Consider the following 15,916-nt stretch of genomic DNA (forward strand, 5'->3'; position numbering starts at 1 on the left):
CATGTCCACACGTGGTGGAATGGTGGCGGGTTTTCCGTATGGACCCGCAGCAAACCAAGTGCTGCGGTCTGTACGGCTGTCAATTCCCACACGGGGACCGCAGCGCTCAGGTGGGAAGGGGGGTACAGGGGCCCAGGTTTTATGAACAGCCCCGGGCCCATAGTCCACTTAATCCGCCACTGGTCATGAAACCCCTGTCTCCAACGCCACTTCTGCTGTGTGCACCACGAACACCTCTGCCAAGCTGCCCCCGGCCCGTACGGCTCGTGTGAGAACCATCACCGCTGCTGTGTGCTGGGAATGCCTCAAGCAACCGATTTACCAGAGTTGCTTGTTTGTTAGCCAATATTAGGTCAAGGTTCTCCTGTGGCATGATGTTTTGTAATTTGCCTTTATAGCGTGGATCCAGGATGCTGGCCAACCAGTAGTCGTCATCGTTCATCATTTTGGCAATGCGGGGGTCCCTTTTTAGGATCCGCAAGGCATAATCTGACATGTGGGCCAATGTTCCCGGTGTCAATGATGCACTGCGAGTGCTGGGTGGAGGAGCACTTTCTGGCAAATCCACATCCCTCCAGTCACGCACAAACCCTGTACCAGACCTTGCCACGCCAACATTTTCACTTGCCCCACGAGATGCATCCTCCTCCCCTAAGTAATCATCCCCATCATCATCCTCCTCCTCCTCTTCTTCCTCCACCTCGTCCAGGAGAGGTCCCTGAGCAGACAATGGCTGAATGTCATCAAGGATTCCCTCCTCCTCTTCCTCCTCATCAACATTGGCTGCAGACGCCTGCTCCTTAAGGTGCGTCAAAGTTTGCATGAGCAGACGCATAAGTGGGATGCTCATGCTTAGGATGGTGTCGTCTGCGCTTACCAGCCGTGTGCATTCCTCAAAACACTGAAGGACTTTACAAAGGTCTTTCAGCTTCGACCACTGCACACCTGTCAACTCCATGTCTGCTCTCAAAGTGCCTGGCCGTGTATCCTCCCACAAATGCATTATGGCCTGCCTCTGCTCGCACAGCCGCTCCACCATGTGCAGGGTGGAGTTCCACCTTGTTGCAATGTCGATAATGAGGCGGTGGTTGGGAAGGTGGAGCAATCGCTGCAGCTTCTGCATACGGAGTGTACAGGCGACCGGCGGATGTGCGCGCACAGTCTTCGCACCTTCTGGAGCAGGGCTGTTAACTCCGGATAATTTTTGAGGAAGCACTGCACCACCAGGTTCAAGGTGTGAGTCAAGCAAGGTATGTGGCTGAGTTTTGAAAGGGCTATGGCTGCCACAAAATTACGGCCGTTATCACTAACTACCTTGCCTGCCTCAAGATGTACACTGCCCAGCCATGACTCAGTTTGTCGCTTCAAGTACTCGGCCAGCACCTCGGCGGTGTGTCTGTCGCCCAAACACATCATCTGCAACACAGCCTGCTGACGCTTTCCACTAGCTGCTCGATAGGGGGACACATCGTGTGCAACAGTGGCAGCTGCAGATGGAGTGCTCGTACGACTGCGCTCTGTGGACGAGCTTTCGCTTCTGGAGGAGGAGGAGGAGGGTCGAACGCCTACAGCCAACTGTTTCCTATACCGTGGGCTAGGCAGCACTGTCCCACCACCGCTGTCCCCTGTGGACCCTGCATCCACCACATTAACCCAGTGCGCAGTGATGGACACGTAACGGCCCTGGCCATGCCGACTGGACCATGCATCAGTTGTAAGGTGCACCTTTCCGCTCACTGACTGCTTGAGTGCATGGACAATGCGGTCTTTCACATGATGGTGGAGGGCTGGGATGGCTTTGCGAGAGAAGAAGTGGCGACTGGGTAGGTCATAGCGTGGTACTGCATAGGCCATGAGTTCGCGGAAAGCTGTGCTTTCCACCAACCGAAAGGGCATCATCTCAAACGAGATTAGTTTGGCAATGTGGGCGTTCAAACCCAGTGTACGCGGATGAGAGACTGAGTACTTTCTTGACCTACTCATAGTATCTGGGAGGGTGAGCTGGACTTGAGAGCTGCATATGGTGGAAGTAGCGGTGGACAGGGTGGACTGAGAGAGGGTTGATGATGGTGATGCAGTTGGTGTTCTTTCTGATGGCCTAGAATCAGTCTTTCGTTGATATAACAGTGGGATTCCCTGACTGCTGTGGTCTTGCAACGACACCTCAACATTTGCTGCTGTGCTAACCGGTGGGCTTACAGTGGGGGAAACAATGTAGCGTTGCTGACTACCTTCGTTGTGATCAGTTGCACATGTGGCACTTGAGGTTTGGTGTTGTGTCCACGCTTGCAAGTGCATGCTGGTTAAATGTCTAAGCATGCAACTGGTATTCAAATTTTTCAGATTTTTCCCTCGGCTAAAGGTCTTTGCGCACTTCTTACAGATAACCTTGGCCTGATCATGAGGATTTTGTTCAAAAAAGTGCCACACTGCACTCTTCCTACTTTGGCAGACATTTTGCGGCCTAGCACGCTGTGATCTTTTGACCCTCTGGACAAGCTGTCCAGCAACTCTTTTGATGTTTGGAACCTGTCTTTGGAGTGCTCCGGGCCTGCCAGATAACAGCTGTTGCGATGTAGATGTCTGCTGTGGATGCTCCTCATCTGAGCTATTGGAAGCAGCACCCTCTTCCCCCAATGGATGCCAATCTGGGTCAACAACTGGGTCATCCATCACCTCCTCTTCTATGTCATGTGCACCTTCCTCTGTGTCACCGTGTATGGTGGTATAGTGTGCGGGAAGGGGCACCTGAGTCTCATCAGGGTCAGAATCTGGCTCTGTACACTGCGAGGACAATGTAGTGCTCTGAGTGAATGTACCAGCAGAATCATTCATCAGAGGCTGTGCATCAGTGCACTCCATGTCAGATTCATCTTGGCCTGGGTAATTCACCATTTCACTTGATAATCCAGGCATGGTATGTGAAAACAGCTCCATGGAGTAATCAGTAGTATGGCCTGCGTTATCCTTCAATCTTGGTTGGGGTGAAGGACACAAGGAAAGGTTTGGTTCATGAACATGAGCCTCCAATGACGACTCAGTGCTTTTACTTTTTACAACTGAAGAAGAGGAGGCGATAGAGCTGGAGGCTGAGTCAGCAATGTAAGACAAAACTTTTTCCTGATGCTCTGGCTTTAAAAGCGGTTTGCCAACTCCTAGAAAACTAAGCGTTCGAGGCCTTATGTAGCCAGACGATGACGCAGGGTCAGCACCTCCTGCATTTGGTCCTATTTTGCTCTTGCCACTACCATCAGATCCACCACCAACACCATCATTACCAGCTGCCAACCCCCGCCCAATTCCACGGCCTCTTCCACCAGCCTTCCTCATTTTTGGTAGAAATGTAGACAAAATCCAACAAACTATATAGTAATGTAAAACAAGGTACAAGGTGTCTATAGGACAGGGGAGATTTTGAATTTCTGCACACACTTTTGGACACTGGACACTTTTGGATTGTGTGAGGCCCACTGATATCTGAGCGCTATGTGACAGGCTCGATGGCACAGCTGTGACCAAAGTGACGAGAGGATAAGGGAGATTTTGAATATCTGCACACACTTTTGGACAGTGGACACTTTTGGATTGTGTGAGGCCCACTGATATCTGAGCACTATGTGACAGGCTCGATGGCACTGCTGTGACAAAAGTGACTAGAGGATAAGGGAGATTTTGAATATCTGCACACACTTTTGGACACTGGACACTTTTGGATTGTGTGAGGCCCACTGATATCTCAGCGCTATGTGACAGGCTCGATGGCACTGCTGTGACAAAAGTGACTAGAGGATAAGGGAGATTTTGAATTTCTGCACACACTTGTGGACAGTGGACACTTTTGGATTGTGTGAGGCCCACTGATATCTGAGCGCTATGTGACAGGCTCGATGGCACTGCTGTGACAAAAGTGACTAGAGGATAAGGGAGATTTTGAATATCTGCACACACTTTTGGACACTGGACACTTTTGGATTGTGTGAGGCCCACTGATATCTGAGCGCTATGTGACAGGCTCGATGGCACAGCTGTGACAAAAGTGACTAGAGGATAAGGGAGATTTTGAATATCTGCACACACTTTTGCACACTGGACACTTTTGGATTGTGTGAGGCCCACTGATATCTCAGCGCTATGTGACAGGCTCGATGGCACTGCTGTGACAAAAGTGACTAGAGGATAAGGGAGATTTTGAATTTCTGCACACACTTGTGGACAGTGGACACTTTTGGATTGTGTGAGGCCCACTGATATCTGAGCGCTATGTGACAGGCTCGATGGCACAGCTGTGACAAAAGTGACTAGAGGATAAGGGAGATTTTGAATTTCTGCACACACTTGTGGACAGTGGACACTTTTGGATTGTGTGAGGCCCACTGATATCTGAGCGCTATGTGACAGGCTCGATGGCACAGCTGTGACAAAAGTGACTAGAGGATAAGGGAGATTTTGAATTTCTGCACACACTTGTGGACAGTGGACACTTTTGGATTGTGTGAGGCCCACTGAAATCTGAGCGCTATATGACAGGCTCGATGGCACTGCTGTGACAAAAGTGACTAGAGGATAAGGGAGATTTTGAATTTCTGCACACACTTGTGGACAGTGGACACTTTTGGATTGTGTGAGGCCCACTGATATCTGAGCGCTATGTGACAGGCTCGATGGCACTGCTGTGACAAAAGTGACTAGAGGATAAGGGAGATTTTGAATATCTGCACACACTTTTGGACACTGGACACTTTTGGATTGTGTGAGGCCCACAGATATCTGAGCGCTATGTGACAGGCTCGATGGCACTGCTGTGACAAACGTGACTAGAGGATAAGGGAGATTTTGAATATCTGCACACACTTTTGGACACTGGACACTTTTGGATTGTGTGAGGCCCACTGATATCTCAGCGCTATGTGACAGGCTCGATGGCACTGCTGTGACAAAAGTGACTAGAGGATAAGGGAGATTTTGAATTTCTGCACACACTTGTGGACAGTGGACACTTTTGGATTGTGTGAGGCCCACTGATATCTGAGCGCTATGTGACAGGCTCGATGGCACAGCTGTGACAAAAGTGACTAGAGGATAAGGGAGATTTTGAATTTCTGCACACACTTGTGGACAGTGGACACTTTTGGATTGTGTGAGGCCCACTGATATCTGAGCGCTATGTGACAGGCTCGATGGCACAGCTGTGACAAAAGTGACTAGAGGATAAGGGAGATTTTGAATTTCTGCACACACTTGTGGACAGTGGACACTTTTGGATTGTGTGAGGCCCACTGATATCTCAGCGCTATGTGACAGGCTCGATGGCACAGCTGTGACAAAAGTGACTAGAGGATAAGGGAGATTTTGAATTTCTGCACACACTTGTGGACAGTGGACACTTTTGGATTGTGTGAGGCCCACTGATATCTGAGCGCTATGTGACAGGCTTGATGGCACTGCTGTGACAAAAGTGACTAGAGGATAAGGGAGATTTTGAATATCTGCACACACTTTTGGACACTGGACACTTTTGGATTGTGTGAGGCCCACTGATATCTGAGCGCTACATGACAGGCTCGATGGCACTGCTGTGACAAAAGTGACTAGAGGATAAGGGAGATTTTGAATATCTGCACACACTTTTGGACACTGGACACTTTTGGATTGTGTGAGGCCCACTGATATCTCAGCGCTATGTGACAGGCTCGATGGCACTGCTGTGACAAAAGTGACTAGAGGATAAGGGAGATTTTGAATTTCTGCACACACTTGTGGACAGTGGACACTTTTGGATTGTGTGAGGCCCACTGATATCTGAGCGCTATGTGACAGGCTCGATGGCACAGCTGTGACAAAAGAAACTAGAGGATAAGGGAGATTTTGAATTTCTGCACACACTTGTGGACAGTGGACACTTTTGGATTGTGTGAGGCCCACTGATATCTGAGCGCTATGTGACAGGCTCGATGGCACAGCTGTGACAAAAGTGACTAGAGGATAAGGGAGATTTTGAATTTCTGCACACACTTGTGGACAGTGGACACTTTTGGATTGTGTGAGGCCCACTGATATCTGAGCGCTATGTGACAGGCTCGATGGCACTGCTGTGACAAAAGTGACTAGAGGATAAGGGAGATTTTGAATTTCTGCACACACTTGTGGACAGTGGACACTTTTGGATTGTGTGAGGCCCACTGATATCTGAGCGCTATGTGACAGGCTCGATGGCACAGCTGTGACAAAAGTGACTAGAGGATAAGGGAGATTTTGAATTTCTGCACACACTTGTGGACAGTGGACACTTTTGGATTGTGTGAGGCCCACTGATATCTGAGCGCTATGTGACAGGCTCCATGGCACAGCTGTGACAAAAGTGACTAGAGGATAAGGGAGATTTTGAATCTCTGCACACACTTTTGGACACTGGACACTTTTGGATTGTGTGAGGCCCAATGAATATCTGAGCGCTATGTGACAGGCTCGATGGCACAGCTGTGACAAAAGTGACTAGAGGATAAGGGTGATTGGATTGCTTTTAAAAAAAGCAGTTTGCGGAGCAGTGGGTAAACAGCAATGCCAGCCTGTCAGGAAGTCTTAGAAGGCAGCCCAACAACCAACACCACTGATACACCACTATATAGCCTCCCCTTGCACTGCACACACAGTGACTGGTGTGTTGTGCAGGCCAAATTGCTAGCAGCAGAAGCAGTTTTTTTTTCTTCTCAGCAGGACAAAAAAAAAAAATTGGGATTGCTTTTAAAAAAGCAGTTTGCGGAGCAGTGGGTAAACAGCAATGCCAGCCTGTCAGGAAGCCTTAAAAGGCAGCCCAACAACCAACACCACTGATACACCACTATATAGCCTCCCCTTGCACTGCACACACAGTGACTGGTGTGTTGTGCAGGCCAAATCGCTAGCAGCAGAAGCAGTTTTTTTGTCTTCTTCCCTGCCTAACGCTCTCCCTACAGAATCAGCAGCAACCTCTCCCTATACTAAGATCGGCAGAAGTAAGATGGCGGTCGGCGTGCACGCCCTTTTATACCCCCTGTGACGCCCACCAAAGCAAGCCAATCACTTGCATGCCCTTCTGAAAGATGGTGGTGACCCGTGCCTATGTCATCACGTTGCCCACAGTGTCCGTGGATCCTGATTGGCTGAAAAAGAGCGCAAAACAAACTTTTGAAACGCGACTTTGGCGCGTAAGTCGCCGACCTCGTGGCCGACCTCATCCTAGGGTCGGGTTTCGTTTCATGAAACCCGACTTTGCCAAAAGTCGGCGACTTTTGAATTTTTTCGACCCGTTTCGCTCAACTGTAGTGTCTTATACTGTAGACGCTTCTCCATTACTAAGCCATGGACTTGATCTTACCTGACAATACAAAGGTGACATCAACCCCACAAACATTATCCCACTTGCTACTGCTACAGAGCAAGTGGGAAGAGCGAGGCTAAGTGCTAGAATTGGCACATCTATAAGATGCGCCATTTCTGGGGTGGCTGAGAGCTGAAGATTTTAGCCTGGGGAGGTGCCAATATCCAGGGCCCCTTCCCAGGCTATTAATATCAACCCGCAGTGACCCGCAGTGACACTGCCGCGGTGCCTTATGGGATTCGGGGACAGCGGCCAGAAGTCCCAACTGGCAATTATTACATAGGATATGTAATACCAAGTCCAAGGTTTAGTAATGAACAGGTGTCAGCCAAATACCCTCATTAATAAAACGGTATATATATACCAGGCAGAGGTGTATACTGGATATAAAGGGGATATATATCACTGTTCTGCAGGTATGTGTACGTATTATATACATATACACACCCATCACTCGTCATCTGCCTCTACCTCCCTGTGTCTCCATGTCAGCAGCAGCTGTGATCCGGCCGCCACTTCCCACTGCACAATGCTCACCCCATCACACCTCAACCTCCCCTCCAGCATCTGACTTACCCTGGCCCAAGTCCTTCTCGCAGCAGAGGACAGTGGGGCACAGATGGTCGTAACTTGTCACCGCCATAGACTACAACTCCCACAATGCACTGGCTCTAGAGTTAGAATTCAGCAGGTGTACGGCAGCGCCCCCTTGTGTTCAGGATGAATAATGAGATGTTCCAGGGAAGAATACAGAACAGTGATACTGTCTGCTGAGCGTGCCGTTGTGGCTGTTACTGCTCCTGCACGTGCGCAATTGTCACCTGCGCAAGTTACACTGCTGTGGTGCCTTATGGGATTCGGGGACAGCGTCCGGAAGTCTCAACTGGCAATTATTACATAGGATATATAATACCAAGCCCAAGGTTTAGTAATGAACAGGTGTCAGCCAAATACCCTCATTAATAAAACGGTACACAAATAATAAATAAAAACACAAACGCGAAATCTGCGTGAAATGCAATATCTGTTTATTTAAAAAAAAAATTTAAAAAATTGCGTGAGGCCCCGCATAATTTTCATAACTATCCGAGGGAAAACTGACTGCCAGTGTTAATATTCTGGGAAGGAGCCAATAGCCATAAAGATTCCCAGGCTATTAATATCAGCTCACAAATGTTTGCTTAGCCTTTACTGGCTATTTTACAGGGGAACACCAGAAAAAAGTTGACATGAGGTCCCCCTATAAAATCAAACCAGCAAAGGCTAGGCAGACAACTACAGGCTGATATTAATAGCCTGGGAAGTGGCCATGGATATTGGCATCTCCCCAGGCTGAAAACATCAGCTCTCAGCCACCCCAGAAATGGCGCATCTTGTAATAATATCTCCCCCAGTGTATCACAGCCACCGTGAGAGTTCACCGGAGTTCATAACTCCGGTGCTTTCATTTACGGCAGTACCGCTGTGTGAGAACTTTCCCACACAGCGGTGCCGTAAGTGACAGCCCCAGAGCTGATCATCTGATACACTGCGGGGGTGATTATCTTCTGTCAGTGTATCGCTAGCGGCCGGGTAGAGCGGTCACATCTCCCAATATGACTGTTCTACACAAGTATACCTTGGACTACGGCGGACAGGGAGTATATATTGGTTTATTATTTTACTTTATTTCTAGGAGACGAGGGCAATGGTGTGCGGCGAGTGTAATTTTTTTAAAATTTTTATTTGAATATGTATGTAATTTTACTTTTTTTAACTGTGAGCACAGGCGCCATCAGATGATACTACTCTCCCATCAGCGGCACCGGCTGTCACTCTTATCAGTGACACCAGACATAGCCTGATGGGAGCAGTACTCTCATCGGGCCAAGCCTGTTTTTTTACAGCAGGTCACCTCTGCGGGTCACAGTCAGCTGCGGAATCACGCTGACATCTGCCAGCATGATCCTGCAGTGCTGTGACACAGTCGCAGACACCCGCACACACACGCAGACAGTCACACACATGCACACAGCTGCACACACACGCAGCCAGACACACACACATGCAGATAGCTGCAGACAGACACACATATTCTCTGCTAAAGTTCAAAAACGCAACATTGTTCACAGCAGTGACCTGGGAGTCAGAAATGGTTCCAGGGGTCTTCCCCCATGCTGTTCCCATGTAATTTGAGCACTTTTCCCATCGATTTCCTCAATTTCTAGACCCTTTAAAGACTGCTGGGGGGGCGCTGGAAAAATGCTCGGGTTTCCCACAGACTTACATTGGGCTCATTGCTCGGGTCGAGCACCGAGCATTCCAATTTGCTCGACCAAGCATTTTAGTGCTCGCCCATCCCTAGTGGCTACTTATTTGCATGCTGGAGATTTCTGGAAGCATTCCTAAGCCCAGGCAGTGATTGGCCCTACCAAATTAAGCCTGTTTTTAATGCAGATTGCCCATATCTCACAAGCATCCAATATTGACATACGGGCTTGTACATGTGGATTTCCCCAAGACCTCTGAATCTGTTTTTAAATGTTCCACAAGTTTTAGATGCAGTTTTTTTCAAATTGGTGAACCTCTGCCCATCTTTGCTTATCAGACACTCTGCCTTCTCTCTAACATGCAGTTTTTACAATGATGTGACTTAGTAGAAAATCAACATTGTAGCTGTTCTTCATTAGTATCACTTTTCCAACCTTTGGTTCATAGTGTCCCAACTTTTTTGAGATTTGTTGTTGCTGTGAATTAGTTAATTTTATTAAATGAAATGGAAAAATGTCTAACTTTCAACTTCTAATTTGTGTTCTATGTTCTGTTGTGTATAAAATATTGCTATAAGAGATTTTTAAATCATTACATTGTTGTTTTCTTTACATCTTACAGAGCATGGCAACTCTTTGGGGAATTGAGGTTGTATTTTTGTGAATGATTTTTTTCAGTGTAGCAGACAAAAATATATTCTAGGACATGTCGCTTTTTAACCATGCTTACTTTTTTAAATACTAGCCCTTTGTTAAGTGTTTTCAATACACACAATAACTCTGGTCCAAAATATTCACACAAGTTTTTGGCACATAATTCTGTCACATTTAGGTTATTAACACTTTCACAACCTATGATGTATAGGTATGTTGTAGGTCACCTTCCCCGCTTTGATGCGGTCTCCGGTGCTGAGCCCGCATGTTTTCAGGCACAAGACAGCTGTAATGTGCCTCTAACAGCTGCGCGTGCAAATGTGATACACTCGTAGCTGTTAACCAGTTAAAAGTGGTTGTCAATCTGACAGCAGCATTTTACATGGTTGTGTCAAAAGCACGTCATTAGCTACAACCATCAGCGCCCCTGTCACATGATTTCAGGGCGCCGATGGGTTGGCATGACAACCTGGGATTTGCAGGAGACCCCTGTGGTTGCCACTGCTGATCTGCTATGAGCGCCACCCTGTGGCTGAAGCCTTGCTATATGTAGCACAAGTGATCAGAAGATCACAGCTTCAAGTCTCCTATGGAGACTATTGAAGCAGATAAGAAGTTTAAATAAAAGGTTTTAAAAAATTGTAGGAATTATAAAAGTTCAAATCACTCCCCTTTTGCCCCATGCAAGATAAAACAATTTTAAAAAAATACACATATTTGGTATCTATTCGTTCAGAAATGCCGAATCTATCAAAATATGAAAAGAATTAATCTGATCGGTAAACGTCTTAATGAGAATAAACAATCAAAAAGCCAGAATTCAGTTTTTTGGTCCCTATAATATTGCAATAAAATGTAATAACAGGCCATGTAAACATTGTATCTACCCCAAAATGGTAAAAAAAAGTCAGCTTGGCACACAAAAAGTAATCCATCACTAGCCCCATATCACGAAAAATAGAGACGCAATGGGTCTGGGAAAATGCCGCCTTTTTTTGTACAAAGTTTGGATTTTTTTTTCACCACTTAAATAAAAAAGAACCTACCATATATACTTGTGTATAAGCCGAGATTTTCAGCCCATTTTCTTGGGCTGAAAGTCCCCCTCTCGGCTTATACGTGAGTCATATACGCCAGGGGGTCAGTGGGGAGGGGGAGCGGGGGTGTAAGATCATAATAACCCCCCTGGCTCATCTCTGCAGCCCCCCTGCTTGTCCCACGGTCTCCCTTCCTTCAGCGATTATGTGGTACCGCTCATTAAACTCATGAATATGCACATATTCATGAGTTTAATGAGCAGTACCACGTGACCGCTGAAGGAAGGAGGGGAGACCATGGGAGAAGCGGAAGGGGGCTGCAGAAACCACGCCAGGAGGGGGTAAGTGTATCCAATATTCACCTGTCCCCGGTCCATCGCTGCTCGTCGCTGTCTGCCGTGTCCTCTGTCAGTGACATTCAGCCAGCAGAGGGCGCAGTGACGTGGTTAGCGTGCGCCGTGCCCTCTGCTGCCTGAAACTCAATGACAGATGATGCAGCAGACAGCGACGAGCAGTGATGGATCGGGGCAGGTGAATATCGCAGGTGCCAGGGCCCTGAGCCAGCGGTGACATCGGCACCTGTCCCCCAGCGATGACAGGTGAGTATATCATTTTTTTTATTTGCTGCAGCAGTGGCAGCATATGGGGCATAATCTATGGAGCAGCATATGGGGCATAATATATGGAGCATCTTATGGGGGCATAATATATGGAGCATATTATGGGGGCAGCATATTGGGGCATAATATATGGAGCATCTTATGGGGCAGCATATGGGGCATAATATATGGAGCATCTTATGGTGGCAGCATATGGGGGAATAATCTATGGAGCTTCTTATTGGGCATAATCTATGGAGCATCTTATGGGGCATAATCTATGGAGCATCTTATGGAGCATAATCTATGGAGCATCTTATGGGGCATAATCTATGGAGCATCTTATGGGGCCATAATCTTTATGGAGCAGCAAATGGGGCATATTATTCTATGGATCATCTTATGGGGCCATTATTAACCTTTGTGCAGCATTATATGGGGTGTATTTTGTATGGAGCATCTTATGGGGCTCATCATGAACTGTATGGAGCATTATATGGGGCTCCTGATTCAATATGGATATTCAAAAGCATTTAACCTACTGATGTCTCAATTAATTTTACTTTTATTGGTATCTATTTTCATTTTTGAAATTTACCAGTAGCTGCTGCATTTTCCACCCTACTGCAGGCTTATATATGAGTCAATAAGTTTTCCCAGTTTTTTGTGGCAAAATTAGGGGGGGTCGGCTTATACTCGGGTCAGCTTATACACGAGTAAATACGGTATACGGGTTAGGTATTTTCAAACTCATAATGACCTGGAAAATCAAAACAACAAGTCAGTTTTACCATTTAGTGGATATGGTAAAAAAAAACCAACTGTGGAATTGCATTTTTTTAAAAATTTCACCGCATTCGGATATTTTTTCCCATTTTTCATTACACTATATGGTAAAATCAATTGTGTTGTTCAAAAGTACAACTTGTCCCGTAAAAAACAAATTGATGGAAAAATAAAAAAGTTATGGCTCTGAGAAGAAAGGGAGCAAAAAATAAAAATGCAAAAATATAAAATCCCAAGGTCAACTGTCTAAATAAAAATCATGTTATGTTAAGCTATAGTCTGATAGTACATTAAAAAGTTTTCTTACAGTGGCAAATGCCCAGCAGGATCCACAAAGACCTTGATTTTTTACACGACCCACACATTTTGAATCTCTCCAGTCAACTGAATTTGGTATGTTGAGATTTCTGGAATAATCCTGCACAGGGACATAGTTTTGGGACTTTTTGTTTGAAAGAAAACATTTCCTGGAAGACCGTTCTTCTGGTGTCTGAAATGAGAAAAAAAATTATATGACTGTACCAAAATTATTCTATACAGTAGGAACAAAATCATTAAAAACAACAAGGAAGTGTTATGCACGTAGGTGACGCACGTGGTTCGTGGACCCACTGTGCCAAGAAGCCAGTCTTTCTTGGGGGGTGTAGCTAAGTGGCTACCAGGAGTTTACTGGAGTCAGGCTTGAGCAGAAGTTAGATGCCAAGTACCACTCCTAGGCAGTCCCCAGTACTGCAGCTGCTGTCCCCAGGGGTTACGTACGCAGACACAGATAGGACTCAGGCTCTATTCAGACTACGAGGTTCTGAAAACTTTGTAGAACGGTTATGCACACCGACTCAGGCTCCATTCATACTACTAGGTTCAGGATCCACGGAGAGAATGGTTACTGACATGGAGTCTCAGACAGAGCTGATTTGGAGATTGGTTTTAACAGTCTGAACACACAGAATACTCAAATAGGCACACGTTCAGATGCATAAATCTTGAATATAGATTCAGATACGCCGACGTGGCTTCAGGGTTCAGGACTGAACATGCAAGGACCAGGGACTTTGGGTTCAGGACTGGCCACACAAAAAACAGGGATTTCAGGTTCAGGACACTGGTCACATCAGGACCAGGGGAACCACACAACTTGCTAGGAGAGCACCTATCTCAATAATGATACAATGTTGCTTTGGCCCATCCCTATTAGGAAGGAGGCCTTTTATGCAGGATAGCTCCCAGCTACTGGCTGGGAGCCATCTTGTAGGTGCGTGCACTGGCCCTTTTAGAACAGGGCATGATGGTTTTCTGCTGCTGGGAACACAGAGAACCAGGAAGCAGGGAGCATGTTGGATAACATACCACATGGCTGGCATGGTGACCAAGTCGGCGTGCATGTATGGAGAGGTAAGGGGAGCCATGCGGTGATGGGAGCAGTGACATTACAGTAACTATTACATTCTAATACTGGGCACTCATTCTATAGACTTTCTATTAGTATTCACCAGGAGATAAAGCTATATGTGCAAGTCTATGACTAGGCAAAGTTCCTAGGCTAACTAAGGCTATGTGCACACGTAGTTTTAGGTGCTGCGGATTTTTCCGAGTGGATTTGTAAAAATCCGCAGGTAAATTCTCAGGTCAAAAGACCTGCGGTTTTGCCTGCGGATTAGCCTGCAGTTTAGCTCTGCGGTTTCACACCTCAACAATGGAGAAGGTGTGAAACCGCAGTGGATTCCGCACAAAGAATTAACATGCTGCGGATTTGAACCCGCAGCAAATCCGCGCGGAAAAATCCGCAGCATGTGCACAGCGTTTTTCAGTTCACCATTGAAAACAATGGTACTGTACAACGCATCTAAATCTGCTGCGGACCTGCAGAGCCTGAAACACTGCGAATCTGCGCAGAATCCACAATGTGTGCACATGGCCTAAGCCAGACAACTTGGGGTCATAAGTGCATAGTTCTGTAAATCCTGTGCCGCTTCTTCCTCTACTTATATGATGTTTTCAGTGCTTAGATATTTATGACCTAAGGATGAGTCATCAATATCAGACTTGTGGAGGTGTAACACAGCTCCCAGACAAGACAGTACATGTAGAGATCTACAACAACACAGCTCTCTGCAGTGTATATTGGCCATTGTGTTGTACTGCAGCTCAGTTTGCAGCACCTACACAATGTATTGATCAGTGCATTTCAGGCACTATACACTATATACTGTATATATAGTGGCCAAAGTAGCTGTGTAAAGCTGATCAGACTGCTACTGATCTAATACTGAATGTCAGACTGCTACTGATCTGATACTGATGACCAACCTAAAATTTTTTAAATGTGTTTTACATTATTTTAGGCTAGTTTAATAGATTGCACTGTAAAGGCCCCGTTACACACAACGATGTCCCAGCGTTCCCACCAACGATCCGACATGGATGGGATCACTGTGACATAGTTAGACTGATCGCTGGTGACCTGTCACATAGACAGACTCACCAGCGATCAGGACCAGCGAGCAAGCTGGTATCGAACGTAAACATCGGGTTCTAAGAGCCGCGGGGCTCTTAGTAACCCGATGTTTACCCTAGATACCAGTGTGCAAGGCATGGCTGGAGGTGGAGGCAGAGCGGCACATAGACAGACCGGAGTAGCCGATAGCAGAGCGGACCAACCCCTGCACGCTGGTATCTAGGGTAAACATTGGGTATCCAAGAGCCGCGCGGCTCTTAGAAACCCGATGTTTACCCTAAATACCAGCGTGCAGTGTCTCTGATCGTTGCCCTCCCGCTGCCACACGCAGCGATGCATGTTGGCCAGCGGGAGCCCAATGATCAAAAAACGGCCCAGGACGATCCTGCACGATCAGCGATACCCGGCGGGGGGGGCGGTCGCTGATGGATGTCACACACAGCGAGATCGCTGGAGAGATCGCTTATGCGTCACAAAATCAGCGATCTTGCTAGTGATCTCGCTGTGTGTGACGGGGCCCTAAGCAAGGAGGGTGACCTGAGCCAGCAGGGGGCCTGACACATTAGTGATAACCTTCCCTGGGAATGCCAGATTTATGAGAGAGAAAAGCCAAAAAACTGGCCAAAGTAAAGAAACACCTGGAGACCCTAATGATAGACTTCAGCTAACAAGGGGAAAAAAATAAATGTGTTATTCTACTCAGGGAACCACCAAGCTTGGCACCAGAAAATATTACAAGAACATCAAAACGCAGGGCATTAAGAATGGCACACAAATTA

General features: G+C 46.8%; 1 protein-coding gene across 1 annotated transcript in view; it reads right to left on the reverse strand.

Annotated features, from left to right (window-relative positions):
• LOC141098886 (cathepsin L-like proteinase) overlaps positions 1–15,916 on the reverse strand; it is an 85,673-nt gene that overhangs the window by 24,987 nt on the left and 44,770 nt on the right. The window contains exon 3 of the mRNA XM_073586851.1: positions 12,990–13,172. Coding sequence (XP_073442952.1) covers positions 12,990–13,172 — 183 coding nt within the window. The remainder of the gene's footprint in view (positions 1–12,989; positions 13,173–15,916) is intronic.

Source organism: Dendrobates tinctorius, unplaced genomic scaffold, assembly GCF_039654945.1.
Source record: "Dendrobates tinctorius isolate UK_male_01 unplaced genomic scaffold, ASM3965494v1 ptg000097l, whole genome shotgun sequence".
NCBI classification, from domain to species: domain Eukaryota; kingdom Metazoa; phylum Chordata; class Amphibia; order Anura; family Dendrobatidae; genus Dendrobates; species Dendrobates tinctorius.